The 21716-nt window shown below is 31.5% G+C and overlaps 1 protein-coding gene across 1 annotated transcript in view; it reads right to left on the bottom strand.

Annotated features, from left to right (window-relative positions):
• LOC130890904 (uncharacterized) overlaps positions 1-21716 on the bottom strand; it is a 113293-nt gene that overhangs the window by 23589 nt on the left and 67988 nt on the right. The window contains exons 8-9 of the mRNA XM_057795312.1: positions 9552-9688; positions 7308-7356 (exon numbers count right to left, since the gene is read on the bottom strand). Coding sequence (XP_057651295.1) covers positions 7308-7356; positions 9552-9688 — 186 coding nt within the window. The remainder of the gene's footprint in view (positions 1-7307; positions 7357-9551; positions 9689-21716) is intronic.

Raw genomic sequence — 21716 nt, 5'->3', positions numbered from 1 at the left:
CGTTATTATATTAATAGTTTATACAGCGTATTTATAAAGTAAGGAAACCGATATTTCTGTTTTCAATTAGGATTTTTTCTAATAGATTTGGTATGTCTTCATAAAACAGCGAGCACCGTTACTCCAAAATATTTATATAAAACTGTTTTTGATAATAGAAGAACCTACAAATACAACCGTCAAGACTACATAATTCTAACTTCAGGATTTTATTCTACGGGAACGTTCTCCGTACGAAAAATTATTATTAGGAACCAATAACTTATTATTAATCTTATTAGGTGTTCAAATCAAATCCCTTCTTTTTTACGACAGTATCCAAGTCTACTATAAAAAGTAGATGGTAATTTGATATTTGCCGGGCTGTTATCAGTATAAGTTGTGACTTTTGTTCAATTTGTTGCTTCTCAGAATATTTGGGTTTCTTGACCTTCTAACTACATTCTGTTCCTTTAAAATGTTGCTTACATATTTCTTATAGATTTTGATTTTTTTGTTCTATTTTCGCAAACTGTCTCCCATTTTTCCGTGAGCCGCTTTAACCAAAATTTCCCTCTTCTTTTTTAACATTTATTTCGCTTTTCTGCCTGATCCTGACTTCTTTGAATCGAAATACCTGTGTCAACACGCCGACAGATACCGTAAATTGTTTGTCTCGCTATTCTCATTCTTACTAAGAGATAAACGTTCGTTTTTTTTTAAAGATTTTCCGTATTTGAAACTAAACTTCTAACAAAGACGTAATGTTTATATTTGGGACATTTGACAAGTGCCAAATTACGACAAACATTCTCTACTTTAACACTACTCAACTCTACTCTACTCTACTTGTTAACTGTCTAAAAATTTATGGATTTTTTGTCCCCACATTCTTAATAAATTTTATATTATAGATAATTTGCTACCAATAAACTGTCCGACTAATAGACTTTATTACTATCTCTCTAGCCGCCAGGTAGTTTGGCGCAAAATAAAATACTAATTTTTATTGATAATTTCACACCTGATAACATATCGTTTGTCAATCAATTGATAAACATCTCAAACAACGTTTATAATAATTTACAAAATTAAAATAAAAATAATTTTATTTTGGTACAATAAGCTCAACAAACCCATGTAAAAATGTTAAAAAAATTTTTAAATATATATAATTTTGAATTATACACGATTTATTTTTTTATTTCCTGCTAGTTTACTTTGTTGGATATGATGTGTTCCTGAAAAGGCTCAAATACTATGAAACACATCCTTCAATTCTTCAGTAACTAAATAGATTTGGTCCAATAAATTTTATAATAAAAGAGGTGACGAAAATAAAAAATTGTATTATTTCCAACCACGAAAATCTAAATATTATCTAGTATAGTATAGACCAGAATGAGAAAACGATCAACAACAAACTTAAATAGCTTAATTAGATACAGATACTAAAATAAACTGCATACAAACAACTGATTGAAATACTTTCAATTCAAAAATCTTTGTGCCAAATTACCAATGAACGTCTGTCAACAGTTTTTGCACATAATTAGACATAATTTTTCAGTGTCAAAGCGATGCGACACAACACTGACAACCGACAACGGAAATAAAATCGAATACCGTTTTTAATTTTGTGTTTACTTTATAAAAAAAATAACTCGGTAAAATAAAAACTTTTTCGACTAACCTGCACACTAAACGAACTAAGAACCGTAAACATATAATGCTACGAGTAGATATAATAAACAAGTGAGTTATTATTGGATATTGCCAGCCAACGATTTAGAAATCTAGTGGCCATAGCCAGTCATAAAATGTATTAGCATGGAGCTTGCCAGTGTGTCGATGCCGACGGTATGTTTATTTCGTTCAATTTTGCATCGGACCGTGCCAACATTATTTAATCAAAAAGAAAAACAGCTGACGAGTAGTTTACAGTTTGTCCCAATTATAACATTCAGAAAATAGATTTTAAAAATTATTTTAACAATGAAGTAGTAAAATGTTGTACTGGGAAATTTCTAGACAATTAAATAATATAAAATTTTTAAAAAACACAACTATTATCCTTAAAAACCATGTCTTATTCATTCGTAGCCTCAACCTCTATTCACATACTCTCGAAGACCAAGATCTGTGGCAATTGACTGTAATCCCCACATTCTAGATTTTTTAAATGGAGTGGGTTGGATCAGCTGTGAACACTGGGGTCTCCAGTATCTCAGCAAGAAAGGGGGACGCAATAGATCCTTTGGGTCGCAGTGTATACGATACCCCAAATCCATACATACATATATGTCTTATTCAGAGAATAATAGTAGATTCACATCTATTAATAAATGATGAAAAAAAATCATTCAAATAAAAACTACATCGACAACTTTTCATTATGGTCTGATAAAAATTTAAATTGCATCGAAGAATCTCCTTGCATTTTTGTAAAAAATTAATTGCATAAATTCCCTCTTCGAAAAACATACAAATTTCAAATCACTGCCAAAGTTCACTACAGTTGTGCGCCAGTTCTTAAACAGAACTGTTCAAATTCGATGGATCAATAGAACGGGACACACCTCTAGGCCCCACGATTCCACACCATTAGACTTCTTTTTAAGAGGTTATAGGAAATCTGAAGTCTATACTGCCAAAGTTCACTACAGCTGTGCGCCAGTTCTTTAACAGAACTGTTCAAATTCGATGGATCAATAGAACGGGACACACCTCTAGGCCCCACGATTCCACACCATTAGACTTCTTTTTAAGAGGTTATAGAAAATCTGAAGTCTATACTGCCAAAGTTCACTACAGCTGTGCGCCAGTTCTTAAACAGAACTGTTCAAATTCGATGGATCAATAGAACGGGACACACCTCTAGGCCCCACGATTCCACACCATTAGACTTCTTTTTACGAGGTTATACGAAATCTGAAGTCTATACTGCCAAAGTTCACTACAGCTGTGCGCCAGTTCTTAAACAGAACTGTTCAAATTCGATGGATCAATAGAACGGGACACACCTCTAGGCCCCACGATTCCACACCATTAGACTTCTTTTTAAGAGGTTATAGAAAATCTGAAGTCTATACTGCCAAAGTTCACTACAGCTGTGCGCCAGTTCTTAAACAGAACTGTTCAAATTCGATGGATCAATAGAACGGGACACACCTCTAGGCCCCACGATTCCACACCATTAGACTTCTTTTTAAGAGGTTATAGGAAATCTGAAGTCTTTACTGTCAAAGTTCACTACAGTTGTGCGCCAGTTCTTTAACAGAACTGTTCAAATCGATGGATGAAGATTTCACACTTTGTCAATGGGGTTAAAAGGCATTGCAGTCCATTCAAGTCGTCACACAGTACAACTGTATCGTCTGCGTATAAGTTGTGTCTAGCTTGCTTAAAGATCTTATCTGAATACAAATCAAACAGAAGTGGTGAGAGTATGCAACCTTGTCTGACTCCTCTTAACATTTTGCATTCTTCTGTCGATTTTCCGTTAATTCGAACGCTCGCTATTTGGCGCCAATATAATTTTTCGATGATTCTTACGTCGGAACTATCAACTCCTTTTTAATATATTATTAACATGTCGTGTTGTACTCGATCGAATGCCATTTCGTAATCGATAAAGACTGCGAATACATCTTTCCGTTGGTCCCGGCATTTTTGTAGTGATATACTCAGTACAAAAAGTGCTTCTCGTGTTCCCAACCCGTTTCTGAAGCCGAATTGAGTTTCGTCTTGATCTTCTTCGCACTTATTCCTGATTCTAGCGTGGATGATTCTTAAGAATATTTTTATAGTGTGACTCATAAGACTTATCAGTCTATAGTCGCTACAGTGCTTTGGACGTTGTTTTTTTGACAAAGTTATGAATTCGGATTTCAGCCCCAGTCTTCTGGAATTTCAGCGGTTGAATGAAAATGAAGAGTTTGACTAATATTCCTATGTTTTCTTCATTTATAAGCTTTAGCATCTCTGTTGGAATGTTGTCAGGTACAACACTGCTGACTTTAGTAATTCTGGAGCTTCGCCTTCATCAAATATCCTTTTTTCTTCTGAGCCAGAGATATTATACATTTATACCTTCATCACCTAAATTAATAATCACCAATCTTTCTTGTGAGATATGATGACATGAATTGAATGATTAAATTGGTTTCGTATATTATTTTCTTGATTGTGACATAAAGACAATCAATTTCTTTATTCTACGAATTACATATTTTATTTATATGTCAATTTTTTAGATACAGTACTGCAATTATCTACATAACGGAAACGGTATGAAATAAATTTGCTAATGACAGTTTCAGTTACAAAATTGTGCGATATATCAATTTATATGTAAGCTCCTATAGCCGAGTTATAAATTTGTTTGTATATTTCATCATCAAGATACGATGAAGTCGGTTTTAATCCCAAAGCATTCAAAAGTTAAATCGAAGCATCAAAAATTATTATCACTATAATAAAACTTATACGACTAGTGGATACAACGGAACTGAACGGAATAAACAAATCCCTTTGACGAAATACATATTTTATCGTTGATATTTATCAAGAAATGCATTAAAATTCTACAAACAAGAGAATGTTTGATAGGATAAGCATCTTGTCTAAACTAGATGACGAAATCCATATTCTCACCAACATTTTTTCAACAGACACTAAAAAGGAGAACGAATTTTTATATCGAGAATATAACGCGTTGGCGCCGAATTAACACCGAATAATACTGAAGATCAAATAGTTAGTTTTATCATTATGATAACCAGAACGAATAAATTTATAACAAAAATGACGAGATTAAACAACGTCAGTTAAAAATAAACTGGTGATTACTCTATTAATTATTGTTACATTAACACATGATTAGTACGTGTGATTATGCACACAAAATCTACTAAATCAATAAGAAAATATTTATTTTTCGTATGAAGTAACCCTAATATCATTAATTAGGCGATATATGATATTACACCGGTATACAGTGGACCCGATGATATCAAAACGTGGTCAAAAGTTTTTATTTAGTTTGTCGAAATATATTGAAATAACAATAATTTATTATTATTTCTGTGCGAGTTTTTTTTAATTAACTATCGTCGCTAATATAAATATCTTCTTTCGAGGAGAACATAATAACTAAGTCAACTAAAATACTGAAAAGATCTGCACATTAGTGAAGTGCGTTGATGTTTTTGCGTGTGTGAAGTTAGCGTCTCATAGTTTGAAAGGAGTTTTTATAGCATAGTTCTAGAGTTCCTGATACTTTTCATCGATAGTTCTGCAGTATTAAATACTCGTCAACGAATAGTTCTAAAGTTCTGGTTAGTTAACATCGAAAAATTCTCTAAATTCATGAATCAACCCCCATGAAATGATTTCTACTAACAAAAAAGAGAATTAGTAATGAAAAACTACGATGGTCATAAAAGCTTTTGGGTTTCATCAAACTAAAGTCAATATTTTGATGGTAAAAATCCCTTAAACCGGCTACAGAGAAAAAAAACAGTGGAATTCACCGAAAAGTATCCAAAGAACTGATGCAAACAAATGGAACTGAACAATAATGAGACGTTACCGTGCTCGAAAGAGTTCTGGATTACACGAGAGTTCTGAACGATGAATAGTGATTTTCTGTGTAAAGTTTTTGTTTAAACAATTGATTCAAATTAATTTCGTGTGTTATTTTATCATTGCTTCTTGATAAAAAAAATACTGTACAAGTTCAGCAATGTCTTCAAATGTGTTATCCGGACTCTGCTCCATCGAAAAGAAAAATTTGTTATTGATTGACACCAATGATGTTAGTTCGACCATTCTTATAATAATAATCGTCAAGCTCCTCTTAATATTCATTAATAATAATTCGAGATAGCTAAATTATTTTAAGCCCTTGTTGAAGAACCTTGTAAGTATGAATTCAAAATGCCACTTGTGTAAAAATATAATATTATCAAACGAATTAATTAAAGCAATTTCATTAATATATTCTAGGGAACATAAAAAAAATGTTTTATGTGCGCCTTCAGCAAAATTCTGTGATATTTTTAAAAGTTTTTCTGATAAAATTTTCGAAAGATCAACAATATAAAGACTATGATGTTGTGATGAATATGGCATATGTTAAATATAGGGAAAGCTGCAAGAAAGACAATGGTAATCATTAATTAACCATGGTTATAAAATCAGTCTTTTATATACCATTGTATGTACCATGTACAAACAGAAACATTTTTTAAACACTCCAACATCTCACTGTTGACAGTCCTAAGCCTGCTAAAGTGCGAAGGAAAATTTTTGTTTGTGAATATAGTTATAAAATGTCAAAAACAAAATAAAAATTATAATAATCATCCTGTGTTTCAATATTCCATCTACCTATATCATATATAAACCATTTAATTGTAAAATTTAGGTGGTCGGACCTGGTTGTCACATAAATTGTAAATGAAACCAAAATATTTTACAAAATACTTCATGTAAACAGCATTTTAATTTCAAGTATTTATATTTTCTTGTAAACAACTAGCTTCTATTTATTTTTAAATTTCCCGCGAAATTAGCATGGATATGAACCTTATATCAAATCTTTAATTATAGAAATCTTTTTTCTTGGTACTAAACCAATTTGAGAGATGTCGCTAGGATCGAACTTTGTCATCAAATTTTTAAACAGAGTGGCAGATCTATCGAGTATATAATATAATCTTAGTTTACAAATTTGACACTGCACGAACAAAAGTTCGATGCGAAGTGGTGTCTACATGAGAAAAGGGGACGTTTCAGGTATAATTTATAACATCCTGTTAAAGATCCTTTCGCATAATTAGCAAGTGCCTAACTGCATGGTTGAAAGTACCTCACTGGATAGGTACATTCAGCCATTTCTTGTAAATTTTGCAAATTGAGGGATGGCTGAAAGTTATATTCGAAACAAATATTATATATCAATTGTTTATTATCAAGCATCGAAAGTACGCATTTGGGTAAAAGATACTCATTTTCACGAGGAAAATTAAAGAGCTTATTCCAACTAATTAATTTTTTTAACCAAAATAAAATATTGGAAACCAAATTATATCCATTTTAAGTTAAGTCTTTCAAGTCTGAGGTGTTTAAGTTTCCTCAAAATTCAAATTAAAATTGTGTCGCTAAGTTGGGGATTCCGTCACAAAAGAACAAACAAACAACGAAGCAAATTGAAGAAAAGAATGTAAAGATGACGGTACTCTTAGTAACTAAATGTACTAAAGTTAGAGTAATAGGCTGTCTACTAAATTAAATTATGAACTTGATGGAAAAAATATACTTACCCAAATCGGAGAAATTGACTTTTTCAAGAAACGGATCTACCACTGGTAACTGCAACAAATTATATTTGATATAAATTTCGTCTTTAAATTCCTATGAAAGCAGTGCAAAAATCGAAAACTGCTTTACAAATTCGCATTGTTGACGAAACGCTGAAGTGGGTTTTTATTGTTAACAAACGTTAAAAAAACTCCATATACTGACAGATAATAGGCGGAGAATCAAAAAAATTTTATTCAAATAAATAGAACATAAGTATAGGAATAAATTAAGCCCGGTATGCGTGGATTCCTATTGCCGAAACAATGTAAACAATATTATTAAAAAAATGAAAAAATGTTTTACCGTCATCGCGGATATTAATTTTTTTAATGTATTCGACAGTAAAGTTTATTCGCTTTTAGAAAAAAATCGCGCAAACTAGTTTTTTGCCGGAAATTTTTTCCATTTTATTCATTTTTACGTAATTTTTAAAAATCTTGGTATGCGCGCTCAAAAGCTGCCGGAAAAATCCCACATACCACCTTGAATTGCATAAACTATATTAGCATCTACTCCAAAATGTACAATCGATGTTCAATACATTTATTTTGGAGTAAATGTTTTTGTCGAATTACCGTTGTTATATAATTATTATGATCTCGTATATTACTTAAATAATAATAATAATGTAAATTACTTTTGCTTATTAATGTTTTTTTACATACATAACATAGTTTAGTACACAGTACAGTATATTCTCCATGATTTCTATGTATATATTTATTACTTTTCTCTAGTTCAGGTAAGGTTGTCTTTTTTGCATTTTAGAAGGTAGAAGCTATTCTGTCCCTTCAGCCTGCTTCTCCTTCAGGTGTCGAATATTTCTTTTTCTATTTTGGAAAGAAGTGTTGCATCTTTATATTTTTGAATATTATATTTGTTTTTATCACGTTATTATATACGTTATCACGAAGAGGCCGATACCGAGAATTTTCTTCCACTTAAAAAAAATGTTCAGTTAACCAAAAATTTCTCATTAAATATGAAGATACTGACGCGTTTATAATTTGTCTCGTAAATATTCACAAATTCGAAAACCAAAAAATATGGATAACAAATAAATTAGGTAAAGAAATTAATTATATAAGTTGTACAGATCTTGCACGAGAATTAGGTCCATCACTCTGTCGAGCTTTACCGGGCTTCCATGCCTTCACAGGTTCTGATTATACAACAGTTTTTGTTCGCTAAGGAAAAATTAAACCATTCAACATTTTAATTCAGAATGAAGAATACCAGAATATGTTTGAACATTTGACGGATCCGGAAGACATCAATGACGAAGAGAAAACAGATCTATGATGCAAAGATTTACCAACGAAATGTATAATATAGACAAAAATAATGTTGATAGTGCAAGATTTGAATTATTCTTTAAATTTTTTGCGAGCACCAGTGACAAAGAAGAAATTTACAAAGGTCTAAAAAATGTCAATTCTAGCAATATTCCTACATGCTAAAAAACCTAAATCACAAAAAGTTTTACGCGCTATATTTATGAATGCAATGTGGCAAAATGCCACTGAGCCAATTTGTATTTCATTTGAACCAACTGAATGCGGATAGCAACTAAATCAAGAAAATAAGTTGGAACCATTGTGGTATAAAGGCCTGGCCGCACTTTCAAAAGTTGAAGAAATTCTCAGTGGCCAATTAAATGAATATGGACTATAACGTTAAAAGAGTTCCCGTCCTAAAAAAGCTCTCGCTCTGGTTATACGTTATTTTTTTTTTCTTAAAATTTCTCTAGGTTGTCGATCTACTTATTGCTGTCTATTCTACACAGATGTCTAAACCCTCTAAGCCCGTGTTTCCCAGCGTGGGGCTCAAACGCTACAGGGGGAAATTCAAAAATGAACTCGACTTGAGTTTATCCCTTTTGCTCTGCGCAATTTAAATACAATGCCAGATTTTGGTGCCAAAATTCTCAAATAATTCGTTTGACAAATATCGAACTGGATTTTTGGTGTCAGTTAACTTCTCTAGAGACCTCAGAATCAAAGAACTTCAATCAATGAAGGAGGTAAGCTGAGGCGACTCGTAATGAATCTGTGGTCCGATTATGCCTGGCAAAAAAGCACGCAGGGACATTGCAGCGAATATCAATGAATTTATTTGTTACATCAAATATCGTTGTTTAAATTCTAACACCCAGTATTTTAAAAATTAAAAGAGAACATAGAAAGTATTGAAAGGAAACTTACCCCTCTGGAATCTCTGAATAATATCGCTGCGTGGTATGGATCTACGAAAGCATCGGATGCTCTGTGTATATTCGGAATTGGTCCAATTGATTGTCTGCGTCGTTCGGGATCGAGAGATTTTTGACGTAAGTGAGCACCTGCAATAAAAAAAATTATTAAAAATAGTTTTGCTATAAAACATTATTCATCTATGAATTATTCATATTTTTTTAGTTTGTTTATATTTTGAATGTTACTATTTATTACGAATATTCTCAAGTGGAGTGGTTTCATCTTATCAGTCCTAAATAATAACGAGAGTTTATTGATCTAGACTGATTAAATTCGGTGATAAAATTGAACACAATTACATATAAAATGTTTTATTGTATAATAGTATAATTACAATTTCAATCTGGAAAACAACAAATTTCATAGATGAAATTATTTATTTCTTCTTTTTATTCCCATATTATTATCAATAATCGGATGCAAATTTTGCATGCTAGCTTACTTCTGATAACAATATATGAATCAATTGAAAAATCCACTTTATTTAATTAACTAGTCAATTAGTAGGAAATGATTGATTTAAATTTCATATGGATAATATTGTTGATCATAATTTGATGTTTTTAATGGTCGAGAGTTTAGCTTTACGGATTAGACCGCTTTAATTTTTATAAAAATTGGAGTTCTGCGAAATGAAATTACCGAAGGCCGATGTCTTTTCAAAAACCCATATTTCGTCTTGAGCCTTTTGACGTCACTAGGCAAACTGTGAGGCTTGCCCAAGTATTTAAACATCGTCCGTGTGAATGCTGGACACTTACAGATGACGTGGTCTGCATTTTAGGAAGAGGAAGACCATGCAACAGCGGCATTCTGGGTCGTCCGTGATGCCCATAATGTGGAATTGAAAACAAACATTGATTTGTCTTTAGACGCTGTCTTTTTCAAAAATGAATCGTTATTTCTCGCTAGAGACCGTCTTTTAAGAACCGTCACTAGTTTTTGAAGAATAAAAAAACCATCTTTTGCAGAAGAGACATTCTTTTTCAAAAAGAAACAGTAATTCTTCAATAGACTGCTTTTTTACAAAAAAAACGTGGTTTTACTCTATGAACTTCATTAATCTAGACCTAACACACTCATTTTCATATATTTTGGCGGTTACAGAATTCTTAGAAGGACAAAAATTTGCTGAAGAACGACAATGCTAACACTTTCGAGTTAAAGTTTTTGTGTTTTTTGAAATCTGAATTTACTTCATCGCCTTTTTGACCAAAATTATTATTCGCCGTTTCACTCCCATCAAAAGTAAAATATGTTTCGTCGATGATGATTTCCAAGCGCGGCGAAAACTCGTTGTCACTGAGACTTCTAATTTTTGATGTTAAACACGTCAAGATAACTCTTATTGAAAAAATACAAAAACCGATGTGTTTTGGTGCATAAATTTTTTCCAAAACCAATGATAAATGTGGTTTTAATAACATTTTATTATTTATTTTTAAAGTCGTATGTCTTTTTTGGTGAAGGAGCTGTTACCGGTACTTATTTGGGTACTTAACAACTACGGTTCTTGCCTCAGTTGAAATTAAATTGAATTGCTCTTTCTTTCAGTGTACTATCCATAGTTCTCTTATAATAAATGTTATGAAGCGTTGAATTCCGTTATACATTTTGAAGCACCTGGTATACTAGAAACGTTTTTCATTGTATCCTGCTAGCACGTATAAAATTCTTCTAAAAATTGTTTTAAAAATATATTCAAGTGACTGAGAGATAATATAAATTTTACATCAACGATTCGGATTTATTTTAAAAAGTATCCCAAACAATAAATTTTCTCAAATAGATAACGAATTTTATTTATTACAAATTAAACAAATAGAGAAACTTATTTTCAACAGTATTTACGCATTTCGCTATTGTCTTTTCTGATTCTAGAACAGGGTGTCTAGTAAAATTTCAAAATCAAATTACCGTCTTTCTCCCGGTTTTTTCAGATTTGATTTTCACGTTTTCCCGGTAGAAATTTTTTTGATAATGAATATTTATTTTAGAAGATACAAGTATAATGAAAATAAACTAATTTTTGCTCCACCGCTACAAGCTGTTTTTGATAGTCGTCAAGGATTTATTTGTTTCCAGTTTTTTCTCTCTTTCCTCACTTTTCAGCAGATTTCTTCCTTTTTTCCTTTCCTATTGCGCCATATCTTGAGCATCATATATTTAGAAATATCTACATTTTTTAGTCCACAAATAGAGAATCGTATACTAATCTTTTGCCTATAAGAGATTCTTCTTTCAAATTTGCAATAAAAATTTCTTTATTGACAAAAGATCCTTTCTAGGCTTTTGCATTTCCGCCAAATGCTTCAGCTATCAGTTGCACGAATTGTTCCGGATCGTTACCAGATATCAAGGAAACTTAGTTAGTTAATTTGAATGCTAATTGGCATTTTTCCAAAAGTGTGGTACATCAAACAGTTTTTACAATCCTGGGGAAAGATTAACATAACCTTATCTTTGACCCCAATACATTTTTTCAAAGCCGCTCTTGAGGCATACCCTGAATCGATATCATCGGCTTCTTTTGAAGAGTACTTTGAAGAATTTCGCCTCCAACGAACCGCCACATCAAGTTATTCAGAACCAAAATCTGGTCTTCATAAAGAATGGGAGTTAGGAGCCAATCACTTTGAAAATTTTCAAGTAATGGCTTTAGTTCTTCGGACAAGTGCTAAAATAGTTGGTTCAGTCAATAAATAATAGTTTATTATTTATAAGAATGCAATTACGAGGGAGGTTCAATTGGTTGTTTCGATTGGATGATGCGATTTTCGAAATCATTCGGAAGCTTTTTTGGCTCTGCGAAATTCCCGTCTTATTCTAGGTTTTTAAGGCTCTCAGACAAATGTATCACAATTTTACATAAATCTTGTGACTCTACTATAAGAAACAATCGTATTTTAATACCTGCACAATTGAGTACTTTTACAACATTTAAAGTATAATTTAATGAAAACAACTCGATCCTTGATAACGATAAAACTGATATTGAAGTCACAAGTTGAAATTAATCTATGCATAAAATATTTTTTGAGAAGATAACAATTTTTCAGAAAAAAAATTTACCTGAATAAGTCCTTAAGCGTTGTCTGGGCATAAAAGCGGGGGTGTTCATTTTAATTTTTTCAAACTACTTATTTATATAAACACGTTGTATATTACTCGTTTTTTCATATATACTAAAATACAATCCGTAATATTGCTATTGCTCAACAACGATCAGTATATTATAGATAACAAAGTGATAAATGATACATATGTAAAATAAGAGTACTATTTATTTGCTACAAGATAAACCATGTTACTAGCTCGTCTCAACTATTGTACGTGTCACATTAGTCAGAATTTTAAATTAGAACCAATAAATTAGTCGTTTCACACCTATTCCACAATAACACGATTCTTTTCATCTATTCAATTTATCTAATAATACGAGAGCTGTTCAGAAAGTAAGGAACATTTTGGAATAAAAAAATTAGGGTGAGTCATATATGTCTGCAATTTTGGAAATGGTCTAGCTTAGGAAACGCGCGAGGAAAGGGTTGTGGTTACTCTCGTGTGCTGAAAATATAATTTAATTATCAAAATAGGAAGCAATAAAATGACCTGGGCGTCCCCCAAATCCCAACTATGCACTTTGACGTTTATGTAATTTAAAATAATATATATTTGATAGTGATACATGGGTGATTCCGTTCTAACTGTGATTTTTTGTATTCAAAATTTCAAGATTTTAAAATTTAACTTTTCTAACTTTTTTATGCATATTATTCATCTATTTTACTGTAAAAATAAAACTCTAAGAGGAATTTACTACAACTTCAAAGTATCACGAGCAAGACACAAATGTCGGATTTTGAGTTCCACGGTACTGACTCATTTATCCACGGTACTGACATGGTAACTTAAGATATTAAACAACAAGTGCATCAATTTTCCTCAGTTTGATCATAAACATTAGAATTTATAAGGTAATTAGTTTAATCATTTGTTACGACAAAAAAAATTAATAATTTATCGGTAAATTCTAGGAATGGACATGACACGGTACTGACATTCAAGTGATGTAGTATAAGTTTTCTTTAAGTGGCAAGTTATATTGTATAAAAATAATGTTTAAATATCTTAAGAATTATTCAATTAACACAAAATTTTTATTAATTGATTATTAATTAATGACTAGTACAAAAAAACAATACAGGACATTGAATATCACAGTTATAATGGAATCACCCACATGTCTCAGTTTTTTTTTTTCTCAAAAAAATATTTTACCCAATCCGTTCGGTTGAAACTAATGAGCTGTGCGTAAGTGCCTGATACAATTAACCGGTCTAAAGCATGCGCATAGATGGATTTTTTTTCGTTAATGATAACCTAACATTTCTCAACGATACGATCTTGATAATAAATTTTAAACACTGACCAATTAATAAGATCGAAATTCCGCACATGGGTTGCTAAGATCTCACAGCTCCATTTTGGATGCTTAGTTTCTGTTTCACAATCGTATAAGTGAGTTGTTATGAATTTTTTATATCGAGCTTTTGATAATCTCGGTCCTGCTTTGGATATAATAGAATTATAAAATTCGACATTACATTGCAATACATATTTGATTTTTAAATGCAATTCGCCTACCCAAATGAAAGAGTAAGTTAGACACTGTATGGAAAATCTGTAATAGAAGAGGCTATCCATATATCAAAAGAATCTATTTGCCACGTACTGACTGAACTATGCAATCTATTGAAGATTTTCCAGGTCAGAGTTTTTCTTCGATTTACAACTGCAGATGACACTGGATCTACCTCTACACTTCTGAAATAAAGAAGACATTGGATTGTAAAAGACGCACCTGCACCGAAAATGGCAATTGCAAGAGAGAGATTTGCATCAGACTAGTTCGTTATCGCATACTCAAATCCCTATTTTGAAGAAAAATGGTTAAAAAGTTGGAGGATCGCTTTAAAAGAAGATTTTGATGAAAATTTGGAATGATTTCGAAAAAAAAAATAATGTTTTTTTCCTAACTCGGAAACTTTTAAGATGACTATCTATGACTATACAGAGCTCTTCTGTATTATTGCAAATAATAATGAGCATCTGAAGCAAGGAATCTATAGAAATTTATATACAACAAAATATAATATGATGTACACTGAAAAGTGCGCAACACTTGTGGATTTAGAAATGGATCTGGTTGCAAGGATCGCCTGAGCTGTTGCCGATAGGAGTAAGCAAATCTAGAGTCCGACATTTTCAAATATCAATGACCAATGAATATTTCAGATATCTCCTCACTTTTATATCTGTTCTTTCACTTTCCCTGGCCCTATGCAAACAAGTTTGTCTCAATATTTATATAACACAATTTAGAAGCATATTTCCAGTTGTATTAGTATCTTTTTTAATTGTGTATAAATGTTTTTCTTGTATGTTTAGATATTTGTAAACATCTATGGTATAATTGACTCGTTTTTGCGTGGGAAAGTTAAAGCTGAGTTTGGTGATACTTAAATATTTTAACCTTTTAATTGTCAGCAAAATTTATCTCTCTTCAGAACATTGAACGAAAAATCATGTTATTCATAAATATATCTTGGGTTTGAAGTAGGTCAAGTTCTTCAGCTTCAATACATCATTTATATTTTTATTGGAACTTTTCGAGGTTAAACAATTAGTTCGAACTTACTTTAGAAGAATCGATTTATTGCTTTGTAATATTTACGTTCACCTCGAGAATATGTCTAGTCGAAGAATTTATATTCAAATAAGATTTATAGATTCTGGAAATATGTTGAAAATATAAAATGAATTACATTTTTTACCTGCAAAGTCTCATGATAACCATGTGTGACGAAAAACAGGAGCAACGTATCAATCTAAAATTTTTTGTTAAATTGAAAAAAACTCCGACTAAGTACTATAAATTGTTGCAAGAGGCCTATGGGAACAATACTCTATCTCGTACACGTGTTTTTGAGTGGTATAAGCGATTTAGTGAGGACCTATGGAGCACTGAAGATGATCAGCGCCCAAGTCGCCCTGTGACTGTTTTAACTCCGGAAACAGGGACCAAAAAAAACCAAATCGAGCGTGCAGATCGTCGATTGAGCATTCGGATAATTGCCGAGGAACGGTTAGAAAAATTTTACACGAGGAATTACACATGACAAAAGTCTGTGCGAAGTTGGTGCCAAAAAATCTGACTTCTAGCAAAAAGCTCTTGCGACAACAGGACTGCTCAGATTTCCTTGAAAAGTTAAAAAGGCTAGAAAAAGATTTGCTTTGAAAGGAACCCGATTTTAGTCGATGGAAGCGGTAAAGCAAAAAAACGGCAGATCTCCTAAAGGCTCTCATCAAAGAAGACTTCCAGCACTGCTTCGATTATTGGAAAAAACGTATGAAAAGGTGTGTGGCGAGAGGAGCGGAGTATAATAAAAAGGAGCATTCGAATGTAGAATAATTTTTACAATAAAACCCTTTTTCGTAACCAGTCTCGTTATTCAATATCCAGACCTCGTACATCGAAAATATTTTCGAACGAAAGTACAAACAACTCGAGAAATATTTTCTCTTGTGGAATGGAATTTTTTGAATTCATAATGTTCACAAGAGAATATACATTCGCAATAAACTACAAAATATTGAAAATACTTGAAAAACAAAGGATTGAGAAATTTTCACGAGAAGAAAAAGTTAATTACCCAGTACATTAAATCAGGTTTAACGAGAGAAGGCTTTTAACAGATCCACAAGAAAAAGTTAAAAGATGGCCGCAATACTTAGAAGCAGTGCTGAATGGACAAAAGGAAAAACCGGAACAAGAAAGAAATTAAGCTAGAAAATGTGGATCTCGTGAAGGAATTTTGAAAAATCAGAACAAAGCCTGAGCGATGTACGAAGGTTAATATAGACAAACAAATAATTGGTATGGCTTTATTGTTTTTCAAAATATTCTTCAATCAAGATCAATACAATTTGGCATGCGTTGGAACCAAATGTCGAATCTTTCCAATTCGATTGATATACTTCCAAAACATGCGATTTGAACGCTAATCATTTTCAACATTTTGGTCCTTCGAGCCGGATCTCGGTCAGCAACTATTGGAATTTTTCAAGTTCAAGCCACGCCATTTTTGAAACGAAGAAACCCACAGCTCACGTTTCCAAGGTGCACAACAAACAAAATGTTAGTGTGCTCGTGAAATGATTTTCTTTTCAAAGGACCGATTGAGTTGTTGCTTTTTTTCTGTATAATTCTGCTCTGCACCGCCCATAATGATTTATCAATTACAGATGATCCCTCAATTATCAGAAATTGGTGCGATCGTCATTAGGAAAGATACATATATGAGAAATCAACCAATAAAAATGTAAAAAAAAACCGAGGAATAAAAGAAGAAATAGTGTAAGTAGGATAAATATGAAGTTAGAGTTGAAAAATTGAAATTATAATGAATGTATTTTAGAAATTGATTCTTATGGTAATTTTTTATGTAAATGAAATATTTCTAATTAAACAAATTCATGTTTTTGTGAAATTATTATGAATTAAGCTAGTTAACAATCATTAAATTTTTTTATTAAAAAAAATTGAGTAAGGGCTCTCTACTCTGATACAATTAACGTTACGATAATGACAAATTTATTTTTAATAATAAATTAAAGTGACTAAATATATTTGTATAAGCAGCAGATTTATCAACGAACGAGGTGCTAAATTTTCTAAATGACCTTGAAAAAATTACCTTAATAACCCTCAGTACTGGCCGTTTATGACCAATTTCTGACCATTCAAAGGGTGTAACTGGTTATTCAAAATACCGCACATTTCTTAACTTATATTGGTAAGTACTGACATCTTAACGTTGAGCTAGGAAACTTTTAGACAACCCCCACAAAAAAACTGAATAAGTTTATTTTATTAATTTTTTTGATTAAACATAAATGTGGATTTACAGTTATTCTCAAGTTTAATGAAAACTTGATATTGTTGGTTAACAAAAAGTAAGAAATCGATTGTTATCGAAGTATCTGTAACTAGTTACTTTTTTGACGGAATGTATATAAGATTTCAACACTTGATTTTACCATCCTTCATTTAAAAATCTAGATTATTGAACTGATTAGTTGAACGTTATCATTTTTTTATCGAAATGGCCCCCAACTATAGAATATCTACACTATATTCATACAACAACAACAATAAACCGGAGTAGTTGACACGTGGTATTTCATTTATTTAAATTACGCCGTTACTCCTGTATGCAACATTTCACTCGACCTTTACAGTTTTTTTAGCATATTTCAATATTTGCATTATCTAGCAAACATAACCTCACACCTTAGAAACGAAATACGCTATTTTTTAGTAACAATTGATCATGAGAATATATAGAGCGACCGAATAAATATTATTTCGTCTTTATTTAAAAATTAACATATTCGATGTAATTTGACAAATATCAATTCAAACATCATAATGCAATTATAGTGTTTATCTTCTAATATAATCAACCTATTTGAACATAAAATTTAAAATTATGTGATGAATTCTAGGCAAGTTATTACCTTGTAATGCAAGTTAATTTTCTAATGTCGTTGAGTTATAAATCTGGGTACCTTACGTTACATTTTAATTGACTATGGTTTTTGGACCACGTTCCAAACAGAAGAAATGCAATAAAATGTGGATTTCTTCTATTTTTTTTTATAATCTTGGCATGGATATTAGATAGATTAGATATTCATCTACATGTGGATACGAAAGCTTGTATATTTTGAGATGTATCGAAACTAGAATTATATTTTTAAATAAGTCACCATCCTTAAGTAGTAAGCTCTAACTGCAGTTAATTCGTTGCTATCAAATGATCTACTATTACGTGAATGGTAATTCCAGCAAAACATTTACCAGGTCTATTTGGCGATGAAAGTCTTTCGAGAGCAGCTGCGTTTCGCTGGTATAGAAAACGGATATTACTTGGTAATGAGGCACGAGCCGGTAGGTTCTGTTTTTCAGTAACTGTTGAAAAAATTGAGAGATATCTCGAACTCACCTATCAAGGGACTAAGGTAATTCTTGGTGTTGGAACCGCAATAGAAAATCCAATTTTACATGATCGTCTTCATGACTGATACTCGTTGAGTGCTACATACGCTTAATAATTTCCAAAGCGTGAGATAGATAAAGATGTTTATAACCATGAATAAAAGAAGAAAAATTTTAAAAGAATTAACAATTATAACGATCATACACATGGTCTAACCTAACCGTTCTTAAATTAAAAGGTTTGTTTGTGGAAAATCCAAAATACACAATTTTTTAATTATTTGAACCTAATACCAAAAATCCACTTATTCTTAGAAAAAATTAGTTTTTCTATGAATGTTTGTCAATATTTTATATAATATTGAACATTTACCCATTTTGGAAAATCTTAAATGTTGTTGACGGTTTTTCATTTTGTTTTAATGATAATAATTCGTATGTTCGCTCTTCGGCAGTTCAAATTTTCTTGTATGTTCGTAGAACGATCTTTCGGATCCGTTGCAGGTTATGTGCGCTAAATACACGAAATGTTTTCTAAATGTGGCTGCGCGTACGCTCCTCGCAACTCATTATTCAAAAAAACTGGTTTTAAGCGTTTAAGTTGGGAAAGATTCGTTAACAAAAGTGCATTGATGTAGTTTACCGTCATTTTCAAAAAAAAAAATACTGTTTTCTTGGATTGCAAAATATATAGCGTTCCCCTCGTACTTTACAACAATCTCATACTCATATATATGCGTTTTGAAATTTATGTGAGCTGGAATTATAAAATAAAAATTTTAAAGTTTCTTACTTTTTAGACCCTTTAATATGTTTTCGTTGCAAAATTGTTTGATTCGAGGTGTCTTCTCATTGAAAATTAGTTTTAAAAGCAGGTTAAGAAATAACGTTTCGATTTGACTTGACATTAAAAACTTACATAATTAAATTAATCAATAGATCACCTACCTAGCATGAGTATCAAAATAAAAATTATTTTTTCTTAATTTTTACATCTAAACAATGAGTAGCATAAATAGAATAGGTTCGTTTCCACTAAGAATAAATCGGATGGCTTTAAGTTTCTAATGATTAACCATGATAATTAGTAAATAAAAAAACAGCTTGTCTACAAAAATAATATTTTTGGAAAATAAAATCGACAAAATGAGGCGTTATTTTCGTATAAAATAACCAGGTTTTTTCAAGTTTTCAGCAATTATTGTTAAATTAATAAATTTCGTTTTTAGTTTAACCTTGAAAAACAGGTATAATTTGCCATGGAATCAGGATTTAACAAAGCAAACTGTAGTAACTTGCCCAAAATTGACGCAGTTATGCTTGACAAATTTTTTGCTTTGAACACCTACTTTTGTTCATCGAAAGTCCGCAGTGTTAAAACTTATCTATAAGTATTATGTGAAAAACAAACAAAGTCTTATTTAATTAGCAGTTACCAGTCAGAGAGTCGCATTTACCTACTGTGGAAAGAAAATTCTTAACTGATTTTGAGGTTAGCGAATACAAAGTTTCAATAACTTTAACTTAATTAAGTCATACCATTTTATTTGCTATGTGTGGTATATTATGGTAAATTTTATACATTTATCGTTGCACTTTTACATTAGGGCACTATACAGTATTTATAATACAAGGAATTCATTATTTATTAAAAAACATAATTGACTGTCATAAACAAACACAGCTGTTTCGCGAGGTGTGACATCATTCAAGACGCCATGACAGTCTTGGCTTTTTTCGCGGTCAATTTAAAACTCATTTCTAAAAACTCAAAATACTAACGTAAAAAACCCATTTTTCTTAAAATCTTATCATAAAATTATATTTTTGGGGTGAAATACATGTTAAGCTATAGTTTTAAACTAATTTCCAAATTTTGTCAACTAGCCTATTTGACTCGAATTGTTTAGGTCTGTTTTATCTCGTTTATATGTAGTGAAACATTCTTAAAAATTTCCTTTTTCTTGCATTTGATTCTATTTCAAAAAGGTTTTAATTTTTCAATAGTGTTTTTGACTTATTGAATGTCTGTTTTTGATATTTCATATTTTCCCTGTTGATAACCTGTCAATCTATTATCTAAATATGATCAAACTGTATAAACAAAAATTAAATGTAAAAATTTGTAGGAATGGTTTACATTTTTTATAGGAACGAGAAAGCTGTCAATGTCAAAGATCTAAGCAATTTAATATTTATTATTATAATTTAATTGATTGTTGCTACTCATTTTTGGTATGAAACAACTAAAGAAAATTTATTTATTATGGTTAAAACAAGTACTCTGACGAATAATGGGACTAGGATACCTGAATCACTTGTAGCAGACTTAAAAAATAACTTGTTGAGAGTCTATATCCAGACTGAAAACGATAAAAACATCGATCTAATCAGGAACAACCATTTTCACAGGTCTACTAACAGAATATTGTCACTTGATTGAACATGTGAAGAGAAGAGGGTGAAATTTCTGCATACCTCATGCACAAGTATCCAGAATTTGGGTAGACAAAATCGATAGAGGAGAAGCCGTCTCAAATTATTCATTAACGCCAGAGGGCTGTGGCATATGATCTCTAATACAACAGATCTCGGTTCGAAGTGTATGAGGGTTGCTGAAAAATTTGAAATACCATCCACGACTGTATATTAAGTTATGTAGATTTCATTTACTTCGCTAGCTGGAAAGATAACGTATTTCTCAAGAATTAGATTGCATAATGACACTGCTTGGTATGGATGGTGGACTGCATTTCGGTTCCAAAGGCAATACAGGAAAAGTTTGTTCATAAAGATGTAGTAGTGAAGTTCTAATCAATCAGTCTCGACGAGTGTAGAAAATTTTCTTTTTGGATTAACAACAAGGGTACAAACTTTCGACATATAATTATGCTTTTGGTTCGCGAATAAATTGATATATCAATAAAAATACTAAATTGAAGGAAAAGAGATGTTATAAAGTATGAACAATAGAATAACTCACCTTCCTTTAAGATACGATCATATATTTTGTATGCATCGCAGTCTGTAATTCTCTTCTTGGCATTACC

The sequence above is a fragment of the Diorhabda carinulata genome, chromosome 2 (assembly GCF_026250575.1).
Source record: "Diorhabda carinulata isolate Delta chromosome 2, icDioCari1.1, whole genome shotgun sequence".
NCBI lineage: Eukaryota > Metazoa > Arthropoda > Insecta > Coleoptera > Chrysomelidae > Diorhabda > Diorhabda carinulata.
The sequence above is the reverse complement of the archived record's forward strand: the minus strand, read 5'-3'. Positions and strand labels throughout refer to the sequence as shown.